This window comes from Canis lupus, chromosome 6, assembly GCF_003254725.2.
Source record: "Canis lupus dingo isolate Sandy chromosome 6, ASM325472v2, whole genome shotgun sequence".
NCBI classification, from domain to species: domain Eukaryota; kingdom Metazoa; phylum Chordata; class Mammalia; order Carnivora; family Canidae; genus Canis; species Canis lupus.
The window spans coordinates 24,779,388-24,794,684 of record NC_064248.1 but is presented as its reverse complement, the minus strand read 5'-3'; the positions used below and the strand labels follow the sequence as shown (position 1 = coordinate 24,794,684).

Here is a 15,297-nt window from a genome sequence, read left to right as displayed (position 1 = left end):
TTATTCACTATGGGCTTGACCAGCCAATGTGTGCCTTGTCCCTCTACTGCCCATAGCCCTTACTTCCATAGTGTTAGTTATCTACTGTAGTGAGTTAGCCCAAAACTTAGCAGCTTAAAACAAACATTTTTAATCTCAGTTTCTGGTGGTCAGGAGTCTGGGAGAAGCCTAACAGCTAGTTCTGAATCATGAGATTTCAGCCCGGTATGTCCATGTTTAGAGCAGCATTATGCCTAATGGCCCAAAGGTGTGGAAGCAATGCAAGTCTTATGGGCGATAAACAAATAAACAAAATATGATACATACAGGGATCCCTGGGTGGCACAGTGGTTTGGCGCCTGCCTTTGGCCCAGGGCACGATCCTGGAGACTCAGGATCGAATCCCACGTCGGGCTCCCTGCGTGGAGCCTGCTTCTCCCTCTGCCTGTGTCTCTGCCTCTCTCTCCCTCTCTCTGTGTGACTATCATAAATAAATAAAAATTTTTAAAAAAAATATGATACATACATACAATGGAATGTTATTCAGCCTTTAAAAAGAAGAAATGGCACATGCTATATCATGGATGAATCTTGAAGACATTACATTAAGTGAACCAAAACAGCCACAAAAGGGCAGATAGTATATAGTTCATTTATATGATGTATCTAGACAGGTTAAAATAATAGAGACAGACAGTAGAATGGTCAGGAGCTGAGGGAAAGAGGAAATGGGGTGTCAGCATGTAATGAGCACAGAGTTTCATTTTGGGAAGATTTTTTTAAAGTTCTGGAGATGGATAGTGGTGATGGTAACCATTCAATGATCACAACAATGTAAATGTATTTAATACCATTAGACTGTAAATTTTTAAATGGTTAAAATGGTAAATTTTATGTGGTGTGTATTTTTTGTAGGATTTTATTTATTTACTCATGAGAGACACAGAGAGGCAGAGACATAGGTAGAGGGAGAAGTGGGCTTCCTGTGGGGAGCCTGATGCAGGACTTGATCCCAGGACACTGAAATCATGACCTGAGCCAAAGTTGATGCTCAACCACTGAGCCACCCAGGTACCCCTATGTGGTGTGTGTTTTACCATAATAATAAAAAAAAAGATGCCTGTCAGGATCACAATTATCTTAAGGCTTGACTGGGACTACAGAATATTTTAAAAACCCACTCATGTGATTTTTAAAAGACTTTAGTTTCTCATGGACTATTGGCCAAGGGTTTCAGTTTTTTGCTATATACATTCCAGTATATTCACATCATGGTGGCCTCTTTTCCCCAGAGCAAGTGACTCAAGATAGGGAGAGAGAGGGACAAAACAGAAGACAGAAGCTCTAGTCTTTATATAACCTTTATATAAACTTTATATAATCTTGAAAGTGGCATCTGTCACCTCTGAGGTATGCTATTGGTCACACAGACCAAACTTGGTTCAATATGGGAATGGATCCCACAAGAATGCAAATATCAGGAAATGACATCATTCAGGGCCATCTTGGAGGCTGGATGCCACACACAGTTTTTACCCACTCTCTGTTAATGAGAATATGAAGACCCAGTTCACTGCTCCATCTTCACAAAGTCCCACCCCAGTACCTCTAAGAAGATCTTCTACCCTTTGTTTTTGTTTAGACTCTCTCCAGGTTCCCGATTACCACCTTCTGTTGTGTTCCTACCATCTTCCGGCTGCTGGTACAAGAGGATCTGACCAGGTACAGCCCATCTGTTGGTGATTTGGGGACCTAATATGTAAATATACAGCAGTATATATACACATTGACACTCACCCTCTCATATCAACTCTGTCTCAGTCTCTCTCTCTCTCTCTCTCTCTCTGTGTATACACACACGTCTGTGATTCTTTATGTATAGAATACATATTTGGAATATAGATATATCTGTGTTTCTCTATCTCACACACGTACACACACACACACACACACATTCAACCATACACATATACACCTATTCCTTTGCAGATGCCTCACAAAAATAAACTGCACCACCACCCCCTGCCCAGGAATTTCCATTCAGATGGAATTGGATAGATTTAAGATAGCCTGAAATTTAGCACTTGAAGTAGACTGTCTACCCATAGGCCATTCTCTCAGCAGTGTCGGCTACTTCTGTGAGGTTGGAGAAATTGTTGGCCACCTTTGTAATGGGATTTGTGGTCAGAGCCTTAGGTCTGGTGGGACTAGCAAGCCTACCACAATAGATGTGCCATCCTTCATCTGAAGACTAACTCCATTCAGCCATGCTGAGTGAATGCCATTGGGCATCCCACAGAAGACAACAAGACACTGTGTGTGCATGGCTCCCATCCAGGGTGAACCCAAAGCAACATCTGCTAGCAGGACAAGTCTAGTTGCTGGAGTGTTTGGAGACCTGTGACCCTTCAGTAACTTCCTGACTCTTATCTTTGTCTATTCTATTCTATTCTCTCCTCTCATTCCATGTATCTGTCCATGAAGCACCTAAGAGAGAGTTCTTACATGATTCTCCTGGTGAATTCCTCTCTAGTGTAAGAATTTATCTCATTCATTGATCTGTTGTGTATACCTCACACATATTCAACCATACACATATACATCTATATCCTTTGCAGATGCCTCACAAAAATGAACTCATGATTTTAACAGCAAGCAGACTTTGAATAATTTGCTCAAAAACAATTTGGCTAAAAGGCATTAGGTAACACTAATTAATAGTCAAACCAAGTTTATCCAAAGGGAAAAAAATGGTTGAAATGTATTTGCAACCACCCATTTTTTACATTTTGAGTAATTTGTTGCATAGGGGAGTAGTTTTACAACATATTTAATATCTGTAGGAATTTTTGGCCTATTCATCAGAATTGTCAGATTTCTAGAGGGCTACTTTTCACATTTTAATTTGTAATCAATTTATCTTTTTTTTTTTTAAGATTTTGCTTATTTATTCATGAGAGACACAGAGAGAGGGGGAGAGAGGCAGAGACACAGGCAGAGGGAAAAGCAGGCTCCATGCAGGGAGCCTGACATGGGACTCGATCTTCAGGATCACACCCTGGACTGAAGGCAGCGCTAAACCACTGAGCCACCAGGGCTGCCCTCGATTTATCTTTTTTAAACAGGTAGCTGTCCTAACCAATTGATTAGGAGTTTGTTTTCAACCAAGTTATTTTGGCCAATTTACCTGGAATTCACTACGTTATGCCCAAACCTACTCTGTGATGTTCTGATTTTATTTCAAAATCAGATAGGATTGATTTTTTAAAAAATGTATCTGCCCATGAGGAATATGCCTGCAAAGCCAGAGGACAGGGCACTTGGAACAGATTATAGAACCTGGACTTTAGCCTCCAGTGGCTTTAGATGTTTAGACCTGAGCAACAGTGCTGGAGGGTGAGGTGGGGGATGGAGAGATCCTGACCAGGTGACCTTGTCTTCCAATGGAGAAAGGTACCAATTTCAGAGCCTGAGACACTGTGTGACAGGAGGAGAGGCACTGAATCCTGATGTGAGAGAGAAGTGGAAGAGCCAGGTGGGCCTGGAGCTGCATGAAGGCTATGGCCAGTCTGAAACAGTGAGTGCTACTGGGTCCCGGGTCCCTGCCACAGGTCACCTCCACCTGAGCCCTCAGCCACTTGGTGGAGATGGCCGTTCCACAGAGCTTCTTGCCTTTCCAGCTGTGACACCTGTCAGGGACTACCCTGCCCCCTGGGGAAAACTGATAACAAAAACCCATCAGCTTTTCTCTTTTTTGGTTTAAAGATAAAGTGATTTCACTAAGACACCATAGCCAGCAAACCAACTCTTATGGCCACGGGTGCTGCTTATCTCCACCAGAACAGCCTGTATCTGTCTCTGGTCAGAGCACAAGATCTTACACAGTATTCCCCACAGCCATCTGGGCAGCAGAAATTTGGTGGTCAACCAAGTCTTTTGGCTTAGCAACACATTAGGTTCTTTATGTGTCAGTGTCCAGTAGGGTATTCAATAAATGTTTGTTGACTATGGAAAGAAGGAAGAAGACAGCAAGAGAGGATAGGAGAGGAGAGAGGGATGGAGAGGTAGAAGGCTGAGTAAGAGAAAAGACAGGCACCAGGAAGGAGGCTATGGGGATACATCTCCACCTTACCGGATCTGCTTTCTCTCCAGGTTTTAATCTGTGCCAATCTAAAAGGCATGAAAATCAAGGCTGGATCCATGGGGAAAGCATTCCCACCTTATGATGTGCAGGTAGGCAGCCTGCCCCAACTGCTATTGAGGCTCAGTTTAAAGAGGAGAACAAAGTGCATGTCCTAGGTTAGCAACAGCAGGCTCAACTTGTGGAGTGGTCTGGCTGTGTAGATATCCAGACGTGGCTCTATGATCTCCCTGCCAGGTCGTGGATGATGAGGGCAACATCCTGCCTCCAGGAGAACAAGGGAATATTGCTGTCCGAGTCAAGCCCACCCAGCCCTTCTGTTTCTTCAGTTGCTATTTGGTAAGTGGAAGGAATGGCCATTTTCACAGTGATTTCTGTGTGATGAGCTTTGCCTTCTGCAATTTATAAATACTTCTTTGTTTAACCCTTGTAATTACTGCATGAGTTAGGTTGGCACTGTTGTGCCCAAGATGGCAAATCCGAGATACCGCCAGGGGGCCTACACCGATGCAAACACACAAGGGTTTATTTACAAGTTCGAGCCTGGGTCCAAGTGTACCTGACGCAGCGGAGCAGGGACTTGGACCCCGAGACTAAGAGGCTTAGCAACTTTATAGGGGCCAGTGGCCAATGGGATACGCAGAAAGTTGCACAGTCATGCTGACCCAGCACTATTATTGATAAGGTGCTATAATCGATAAGGAAGTGAGAAAGATTGACTTATCCAATGTCAAGCAAGTAGTATGTGCAGGACATGGATTTAAGCATGGGTATGTCTGAGAGTGCAAATTTATAATGTAGGGGTCAGCCCATCGTTTTAATGATGGGAAAAATGCAGCTCAGAGAAGAGAAGGGACTTCACAAAAGTCAAATGCAATTTGTATCAGAGTCTAGTTTTCAGAATTCTTTTTTGTCTTGAGTCTTGTGTGGAGAGGGGTCTGCTGGGAGGGCTTGTGTCCAAAGGATTCTAGTCTTAAGTTTCTGTGATTATCCAGTAATGACCTCTCCCTTGGGCCCACTTTGGCTGGTGTTTGCTGTAGACTTTCTTTTTGGCAGACTCTTCTCTATAAAGCTCTACTGACCTGGTTTTGGTTGCACATTAGAAATACCTTGGAAGCTTCAAAATATGATGGATACTAAAGTTCTGCCTGATGAGATCAACCTTCCTAATGATGTGGATCAGTTCCTCTGGTGATTCAAAAGTACAGCCAAGGTTGAGAACCATGGCTTTATTAGGAACTCCATCTGTTGTGCATATGATGCCATCAATCAGCTATAACACTGGAAGGAACAGATAAAAATCAGTCCATTTGTTTTTAGAATGATGGATATGTATTTTAGTGGCTTCTCTGTGACTATAAGAGAGACAGTCTTTCATGATATTTCATTTAAAGTCACAAAAGCTTACCTACCAGAAAAAGCCAAAAACAAAAACCAAAACCAAACAACAACATAGTAATACACCAAGAAGAGATCATTTTAAAATTTTAATGCATTTCTTTCTAATCATTTTTGCAAGCAATAGCAAATCCTTGACTTTTCTGAATAATGTATTCATTCATTATTTATCGAGTCGCTACTTGATGCCACAAGTCTACAGCAATGGGCAGAAAAGACAAAACCCTGGTTCTCACAGAGCTCACATACAGGACCTTTCTGGGTCTGTGATCATTCCGATGGGCAAGTCCAATAATTTGTAGAGTTATTTCCTGGACAAGAACCTTTACTTGTTTCAACTTTTTCATTCTAGCACTAGCTGTTAGTTTTTTTCTTGGGTCATTTTTAACTAAGAAAAAAAACCATTAAACCTCAGTGAGATAAAAGCCATCTGTCACGTCAGTTTGGTCCGAAATAAAAGTTTGATATATTCATACGTAGCTAAGTTTCGGCAGTTTCTTCTATTTAGTTGGTCATTTATTTTATCCCTGTACTGATAACATAGAGCCTCATCCAGGAAAACATTCTCCTAAGTCTTAATATCTACTAGAGCAAGCCTCTCCTTCCTCAACTTCTTTAGAAATGTTTTAGCTACTATCAGCTCTCTATTCTCTCATGTACGTTTTAGAATCAACTTGTCAAATTCCATGGGAAGTGTTTATTAGTATTTTAATGAGTGTCCCTAAGTCTATAGATCAATTTGGGGAGAATGAACATATTTATGACAGTAAGCCTTTCTATCCTTCCATTTATTTATATCTACCATTTTGTGGAGATTTAAGTTTTCTCTTTATATTTCTCTCATATTTTGTGTGAGATTTATTTTCAGGTATTGACAGCTTTTTTCTTTTTTCTTAGAATACAGTTTTTAAATTGGGGCACAAGTTACATACAAGAAGCATACCTATGTTACATGTATATAGGTCAGTGACATTTGACCCATGTGTACACTTGTGTGACCACTACCACAATCAAGATCTAGAGCATTCTTATCACCCCAAAAAGTCCCTTGTGCCTGCTAGCAGTCAATTCCCAAGCTATTAGCAATTACTAAATTGTTTGTTGTTACTAATAGAATACTTTTGCCTTTTTAAAAGAACTTTATATAAATGGAATCATAAAGTATTCATTTATATGGGCTGATTTTTAAAAATTCACTTATTTTACTTAAATTTTACTTAGTTAACATACAGTGCAACATTGGTTTCTGGAGTAGAATACAGTGATTCATCACTTCTGTTCAATACTAAGTGCTCATTGCAACAAGTGCCCTCCTTAATCCCTATCACCCTCTAGCCCATCTCCCACCCACCTCCCTCCATCAACCCTCAGTTTGTTCTGTATCCTTAAAAGTCACTTAAATGGCTTGTTTGCCTTTCTCCTTTTTTTCTTTTCTCCCTTTTTCCCTTTGCCTTCCCCCTTCCCTTATATCCATCTGGTTTCTGTCTTAAATTAAGTGAGATCATATGTTATTTGCCTTTCTCTGACTGACTTACTTCACTTAGCATAATACACACTAGTGCCACCAACATCATGGTCAATGGCAAGATTTCATTTTTTGATGTCTGAGTAATATTCTTTTTATTTTTCTATATCTATATCACTTCTTCTTTATCTATCCATCAGTTGATAGACACTTGGGCTCTTACCATAGTTTGGCTATTGTAGATAATGCTGCTATAAACAACAGGGTACTTGTAACCCTTTGAATCTGTATTTTTGATCCTTTGGGTAAATACTTAGTAGTGCAATTGCTGGATCATAGGGTAGTTCTATTTTTAATTTTTTGAGGAATCTCCATATTGTTCTCCAGGGTGGTTGTACCAGTTTGCATTCCCACCAACAGTGCAAGAAGATTCCCCTTTCTCCACATTCTCACCAACACCTGTGCTGTGTTGTTAATTTTGGCCATTCTGACAGATGTGTGGTATCTCCTTGTGATTTTGATTTGTATTTCCCTGATGACAAGTGATGTTGAACATCTTTTCATGTGTCTGTTACCCAACTGAATGCTTCTTTGGAAAAGTGTCTGTTCATGTCTTCTGCCCATTTCTTAACTGGATTATTTGTTTTTGGGATGTTGAGTTTGGTAAGTTCTTTATAGACTTTGGATACTAACCCTTTATCAGATATGTCATTTGCCATTACCTTCTCCCATTCTGTAGGCTAGCTTTTAGTTTTGTTGATTGTTTCCTTTGTTGTACAGAAACATTTTATCTTGATGAAGTCCCAGTAGTTCATTTTTTCTTTTGTTTCCCTTCCTGGTGACATGTCTAATAAGAAGTTGTTATGGCCAAGTCAAAGAGGTTTCTGCTTATGTTCTTTTCTAGGATTTTGATGGTTTCCTGTGTCACATTGAGGTCTTTCATCCATTTTGGAAATTCGTTCCTGCTTTGTCAAAGATTGGTTGACCATACGGTGGAGGGTCCATTTCTGGGCTCTCTATTCTGTTCCATTGATCTATGTGTCTGTTTTTGTGCCAGTACCATACTGTCTTGATGACTACAGCTTTCTAGTATAGCTTCTAATCTGGAATCATGATGTCTCCAGTTTTTTTTTTTCTTTTTCAGGTTACTTTGTCTATGTACAGTGTTTCGTGGGTTCATACAAATTTTAGGATTGTTTGTTCTAGCTCTGTGACAAATACTGTTGGTATTTTGATAGCGTATGCATTAAGTATGTAGATTGCTTTGGATAAAATAGACATTTTAACAATGTTCTTCTAATCCATGAGCATGGAATGCTGTTTCCATTTCTGTGTGTCCTCTTCAATTTCTTTCATAAGTGTCCTAGAATTTTCAGAGTACAGATTTCTCCCCCCCCCCCTTTAGTTAGGTTTATTCCTAGGTATCTTATTTTTGGTACAATTGTAAATGGGGAGCAGCCCCGGTAGCTCAGCAGTTTAGCGCCGCCTTCAGCCCAGGGCATGATCCTGGAGATCCAGGATCGAGTCCCACATCCCACTCCCTGCATGGAGCCTGCTTCTCCCTCTGCCTGTGTCTCTGCCTTTCTCTCTCTCTCTCTCTCTCATGAATAAATAAATAAAATTTAAAAAATTGTAAATGGGGTTGATTCCTTGATTTATTTTTCTGCTCCTGCATTATTGGTATATAGAAATGCAAATTTTCTGGACGTTGATTTTATATCCTGCAACTTTGCTGAATTCATGTATGAGTTCTAGTAATTTTTTTGGTGGAGTCTTTCATGTTTTCTACTTATTGTATCATGTCATCTGCAAATAGTGAAAGTTTCACTTTATCCTTGCTAATTTGGATGCTTTTTATATCTTTTTGTTGTCTGATTTCTGAGGCTAAGACTTCCAGTACTATGTTAAGTAGTAATGGTGAGAGTAGACATCCTTGTCTTGTTCTTGACCATAGGGGAAAGGTTGTCCATTTTTCTTCACTGAGGATGATATTAGCTTGTGGGTATTTCAGTTATGGCCTGTATGATGCTGAGGTCTATTCCATCTATCCCTACTTTGTTAAGGGTTTTTATCACGAAAAGATTCTGTATTTGATCAAATGCTTTTTCTGCATCTACCAAGATTATCATATGGCTTCTATTCTTTGTTTTATTAACGTGGTGTATCATGTTGATTGATTTGTGATTATTGAACCACCCTGCAACTCAGGAATAAATGCCACTGGATCATGGTGAATAGTTATTTTAATGTACTGTAGAATTTGATTTGCTAGTATTTTATTGATAATTTTTGCATCCGTGTTCATCAGGGATACTGGCCTGTAATTCTCCTTTTGAGTGAGGTATTTGTCTGGTTTTGGAATGCTGGCTTTGTAGAATGAATTCAAACGTTTTCTTTCCATTTCTTTCTTTCTTTTTTTTTTTTTTTGGAACAGTTTGAGGAGAATATTTACTAACTCTTCTTTAAGTGTCTGGTAGAATTCTCCCAGGAAAGCCATCTGGCCCTAGACTTTTGGTTGTTGAGATTTTTTATTATTGATTCAGTTTCTTTGCTGGTTATGGATCCATTCAAATTTTCTATTTCTTCCTGTTTCAGTTTTGATAGTTTGTAGGTTTGTAGGAATTTGTACATTTCTTTCGGGTTGCCCAGTTTGTTGGCATATAATTTTTCATAGTATTCACATATAATTGTTTGTATTTCTGTAGTGTTGGTTGTGATCTCTTCTCTTTTATTTGTGGTTTTATCTATTTGGGTCCTTTCTCTTTTCTTTTTGATAAGCCTGGGTAGGGGCTTATCAATTTTATTAATTTATTTGATAAACCAGCTTAGTTTTATTAATCCATTCTATTGGGGTTTTTTGTTTGTTTCTATATCACTTATTTCTGCTCTAATCTTTATTATTTCCCTTTTCCTGCTGGTTTTAGGCTTTATTTACTATTCCCTTTCTAGCTCTTTTAGGTGTAAGTTTAGGTTGTGTATTTGAGACTTTTCTTGCTTCTTGAGGTGGGCCTGTGTTGTAATATGCTTCCCTCTTGGATTGCCTTTGCTGCATCCCAAAGATTTTGGATTATCATGTTTTCGTTTTATTGCTTCCATGTCTTTTTTTAGTTCTTCTTTAATTTCCTGGTTAATGCATTCATTCTTTAGTACGATGTTCTTTAACCTTCATGTACTTGTGGTCTTTCCAAATTTTTTCTTGTGGTTGATTTCAAGTTTCAAAGCATTATACTCTGAAAATATGCATAGTATTATCTCAGTCTTTTTGTATTTGTTGACGGCTGATTTGTGACATAGTATATGATCTATTCTGGAGAATGTCCCATGTGCCCTCAAAAAAATGTGTATTCTGCTGCTTTAGGATGAGATGTTCTGAATATATGTGTTAAGTCCATTTGGTCCAGTGTGTAATTCAAAGCCTTTGTTTCCTTTTTGGTTTTCTGCTTTGATGATCTGTTGTCCACTGCTGTAATTGGGGTGTTTAAAGTCCCCTGCTATTACTGTATTATTATTAATGAGCGTTTTTATGTTTGATATTATTTGACTTATATATTTGGGTTCTCCCAAGTTGGGGACACAAATATTCACATTTGTTAAATCATCCTGTGGGATAGACCCCTCAATTATGATATAATGCCCTTATTTATCTCTTATTATAGTCTTTCTTTAAAATCTAGTTTGCTAGGGTGCCTGGATGTCTTAGTTAAGCAGCTGCCTTCAGCTCAGGTCATGATCCCAGGGTCCTTGGATCAAGCCCTGCATTGGGCTCTCTGCTCAGTGGGGAGTCTGCTTCTCTCTCTGTCTCTCCTCCTTGCTTGTGTTCTCTCTCTCAAATAAATAAAATCTTTTTTAAAAATCTAGTTTGTCTGATAGAAGTATGGCTACTCTGGCTTTCTTTTAGCATACATTAGCATGATAAATAGTTCTCTATTCCTTCACTTTCAATCTGCAGGTCCTTAGGTCTAAAATGAATCTCTTATAGGCAGCATACAGATGGATATTGTTTTGTTTTGTTTTTTAAGATTTTATTATTTATTCATGAGAGACACAGAGAGAGAGAGAGGCAGAGACACAGGCAGAGGGAGAAGCAGGCTTCACGCAGGGAGCCCATTGCGGACTCAATCCTGGGACTCCAGAATCAGCCCTGGGCTGAAGGCAGCGCTAAACTGCTGAGCCAACCAGGGATCCCTCTAGATCTTGTTTTTAAAGCCTTTCTGATACCCTATGTCTTTTGATTAGAACATTTACTCCATTTATATTCAGAGTGATTATTAAAAGATATCAACTTAGTTCCACTGTGTTACTTGTAGAGTTGTGTTTCTGGTGATGTTCTGATTTTTTCTAGTCTTTGTTGCTTTTGGTCTTTTTTTCTCTATGCAGAGTCCTCCTCAAAATCTCTTGCAGGGTTGGCTTAGTGGTCACAAACTCCTTTAGTTTTTGTTTGTCTGGGATACTCTATCTCACCTTCTATTATGAATGACAGCTTTGTTGGATAAAGAATTGCTGGCTGCATATTTTTCCCATTCAGCACAGTGAATATTTCCTTCCACTTCTTTTGGCCTGCCATGTTTTGGTGGTCAGATCTGCTGCGAACTGATCTGTCTTCCCTTGTAGGTTAAGAATCCCTTTCCCCTTGCTGCTGTCAGGACTCTTTCCTCATCTTTATATTTTGTGAATCTGACTGTGAAGTGCCTTGGCAATGGTCAACTTTTTGAATTGAATGGGAGTTTTCTGTGCTTCTTGGATTTTAATGCCTGTGTCCTTCCCCAGCTTAGGGAAATTTTCAGCTCTAATTTATTTGAATAAACATTCTGCCGCTTTTTCTCTCTCTTCATCTTCTGGGACTCCCATGATATGAATGTTACTATGTTTTAATAAGTTGCTGAGTTCTCTAACTCTATCATCATGGTTCATCACCTTTCTTTCCCTCTTCTTTTTAACTTCATTATTTTCCATAATTTTATCTTCAGTATCACTGATTCACTACTCTGATTCATCCATCCACATTTTGATGGCCTCCATCTGGAAGTGCATCTCAATTATAACATTCAAAATTTTGGCCTGACTAGATTTTAATTTTTTTGTCTCTGCAGTAAGAGATTCTCTAGTGTCTCGCATGCTTTTTTCATACCCAGCTAGTACCCTTTTAATTGTTTTAAATTCTAGTTCAGACATCTTACTTATTTCTGTATGGATTAAATCCCTGGCCATGAATTCTACTTCCTACTCTTTCTTTTGGGGGAAATTTCTCCATCTCATCATTTTGTCCAGAAAAGAAAAGAAAGAAAAAAAACAAAACAACAGCAACAAAACAAAACAAAAACTAGATCCTGGATGCATCTTAATCTGCTTATTAAAAGGATCTAGATCCCAAAAACAGAAAAAATAAAAATAAAAATAGCCTCCTGGGTGGCTCAGTGGTTGAGCATCTGCCTTTGGCTCAGGTTGTGATGTTGGGGTTCTGAGATCCATTCCCACATCAGGCTCCCCACAGGGAGTCTGCTTCTCCCTCTGCCTGTGTCTTTGCCTCTCTCTGTGTGTCTCTCATCAATAAACAAATAAAATCTTTAAAAAAGAAAATACAGTGAAAGTACACCAAAAAATTTAAAATATATCTAAAAAATTTTTAATTAATAAATTTTTTAAAGAATTGAGAAAAATAAGAAAATAAATGACAAAAATAAAAATAAAGAATAAAAGTACCAAGGAGGCTAGATGCTATTTTCCCCTAGAGCTGAAGCTTTGCAGCCCTCTATGTCAGTAGACGGTGTGAGTGAGTTGTTTGTACTGGTTTTCTGGGGGAAGGGCCTGTTGCACTAATTCTCAGGTGAATTGGTGAAATTGGCTTAGTGGAAATGGGTCTCAGTTGGCAGGGCTTGGTGTAAGCTGCTCCAGCCTCCACTAAGGTGGTACTGTTCTGCTCCCTGAAGGCTTTCAGTGCTGATGGTGGTGGGGCAGGAGGTGAATATGGCAGCCCCCCAACTCCCGCAGTTGAAAGTTCATGCCACCCACTCTTCAGTAAGCCCTCACAGAAGAGCAGTCAATCATTCTTCTGTCCCCAGTTTCCATCACAACCCTGTATTCACCCTGCCTGTGTCTGAGATTTTTATCTCAGGCACACAACTGAATTTCAAAACTCCAAATTTTAGGAAGTCCTAAAATTTGTGGTCAGAATGTGCTGTTCTTCCCAGGTTTGGGGGCATAGGTTGTTGGGAGGGTTCTCCCTAGCTTCTGCTCTTTGCCAGACCTGTCCCAGGAAAGCAGTCACTGGACCTAGGAATGATTCACAATTTATGGCAAAAAAGAGCAGAAAGCCAGCACCTAGACTGGCTGTTCTCAACTACCTCCCACCCTCCTATGCCTGGGAACAATGCAGCATTTAGGTACCATCCATTCTTTTGTGGCCCAGGGGATCCTGAGACCATGGTGTCACACTTAGGTTCTTACCTGTTTCACCACCTGAGCACCTTTAAGCCAGGCACATACCTATGGTAGCAGACCTCTAAAAGTTCCAATTCTGTGCTCTGCTGTTTATAATACTTTGCTGTAGTCTCCACCCCCCGGGCTCTCTCCCTAATGCTTTATCCGCAGCTGTATCTCTCCAAATTCATGTCTCTGCACCTCCTACCTTCCAAAAGGTAGTCACTTTTCTACTTGTAGACTTGCAGCTTTTGTTCTCTCAGAGCTCATATTGATGTCTCAGGTGTTCAGAATGATTTAATAACTAGCTGTATTGAAGGGATGAGACAAGCTTAGGGTTCCTCGAATTATCCGCCATCTTAACTCCCCATCTGGTTTCATTTACTCAGCATAATGGTTTTGAGATGCACCGAGATAGTTGCACAGTGCAGTAATTTGCTTCTTGTTGAGTAGCAGCTTCTTGAAAGCTTTGAGAAACAGAATTTTTTTTAAAGTTAATAAATTTTTATTTAAGATTTTTGACAAGGTTAATAAATTTTTATTTAAGATATTTGACATGTGATTCCGTCTGCCGCCAATCACCATAGTTCCACCAAAGCCAGAGTGATGATCTTAAAAATAGCACTTTTAAAACAAACTTTTGTTCAATCCATAGCTGTCACTGTCCTGTAATCTTTGAGGTCCAATTTCTTTAGAGCCCCATTTAGGGTCTAATTAGATAAATGATCTCCCTGGTTCTCAAACATCCTTTAAGTCCAGACACTGTTTTCAAGTGAAAAAGCCTTAATATTCATATTCCTATCTTCCTTTTCGGACCATTCTATCCTCTGTCCCATGTTTTTGGATTTTGATGCTCTCTTTTTAGATGAAGCAGCTTCTTCAGGATATTCCTCTTGTCCTAAATACAGATTCATTTTCTTTGGTATTTCAGAACTTACTATGAAATAATTATTGTCCACCAATTTGATATCACATCCATCATCATGTTAAAGTTGTTACAGCCTCTTCCACTGTTTCTGACTCTTCGATAGGAGAGAGAGATCCATCATCATCCAAGTATTTGTATCTACGACTGTCAAAATCTTCCCCTTCTAAATCTTCACCAACATTCATTTGTTTCAAGGATTCCTTGAGATAGTATTAATACTTCAATTTTTCAAGGTAGTTGAAAAATCCTCATGCCACTGCTTGCTCAAAGGTTAAAATCTTTCTCCATGGTAATGGCTTTTTTACATTCTCAGATTCTAAAAATGGGAACCCAGATCCTTTGTCTTTAACTTGTTTCTTTTTTTTTAAATTTTTATTTATGTATGATAGTCACACAGAGAGAGAGAGAGAGAGAGAGGCAGAGACATAGGCAGAGGGAGAAGCAGGCTCCATGCACCAGGAGCCCGATGTGGGATTTGATCCCGAGACTCCAGGATCGCGCCCTGGGCCAAAGGCAGGCGCTAAACCGCTGCACCACCCAGGGATCCCTAACTTGTTTCTTATTTATTTGGGAGCATCTAGTGGTTTTTCTTCCTTTTGGTCTTCCCCTTAGTCTTCCTTTTGGCTTATATTTCCTCTTTTTACGTTTCTTTCTTTCTTTTTTTTTTTTTTTTAATCTTTCAAAAATAGCTTTTAAAGTCAGTGGTCTTGGTTCAAAAGAGGAGTCACTAGATGAATCCCTTGCTTCAACATCTCCAGATGAATGAACAAACTTTCTAATAGGGTTTCTTTGCCCCTGTTTTGGTGAGTAAGGGACACACTGAGTCTTAAATAAGCTGCTACCAGAAGAATTATCACTTTCATTGTCAATTTCTACAGCTGAATCAGATGCTATTATAGGTTGAGAAAATTCGTTACATATTCTCCCCCAAGTCCTCTCCAAATTGTATTCACCACTTGTTTGCTTCAG

The 15,297-nt window shown here is 39.4% G+C and overlaps 1 protein-coding gene across 7 annotated transcripts in view; it reads left to right on the top strand.

Moving 5' to 3' along the window:
• ACSM5 (acyl-CoA synthetase medium chain family member 5) overlaps positions 1-15,297 on the top strand; it is a 36,987-nt gene that overhangs the window by 17,225 nt on the left and 4,465 nt on the right. For all 7 annotated transcript variants that reach the window (XR_003123961.3, XM_025416355.3, XM_025416352.3 and 4 more), the window contains 4 exons: positions 1,622-1,701; positions 3,433-3,556; positions 4,132-4,212; positions 4,358-4,459. Coding sequence is in view for 6 of the 7 variants with exons in the window: in XM_025416355.3 (XP_025272140.3) it covers positions 1,622-1,701; positions 3,433-3,556; positions 4,132-4,212; positions 4,358-4,459 (387 nt within the window). In the remaining variant the exon portion in view is untranslated. The remainder of the gene's footprint in view (positions 1-1,621; positions 1,702-3,432; positions 3,557-4,131; positions 4,213-4,357; positions 4,460-15,297) is intronic.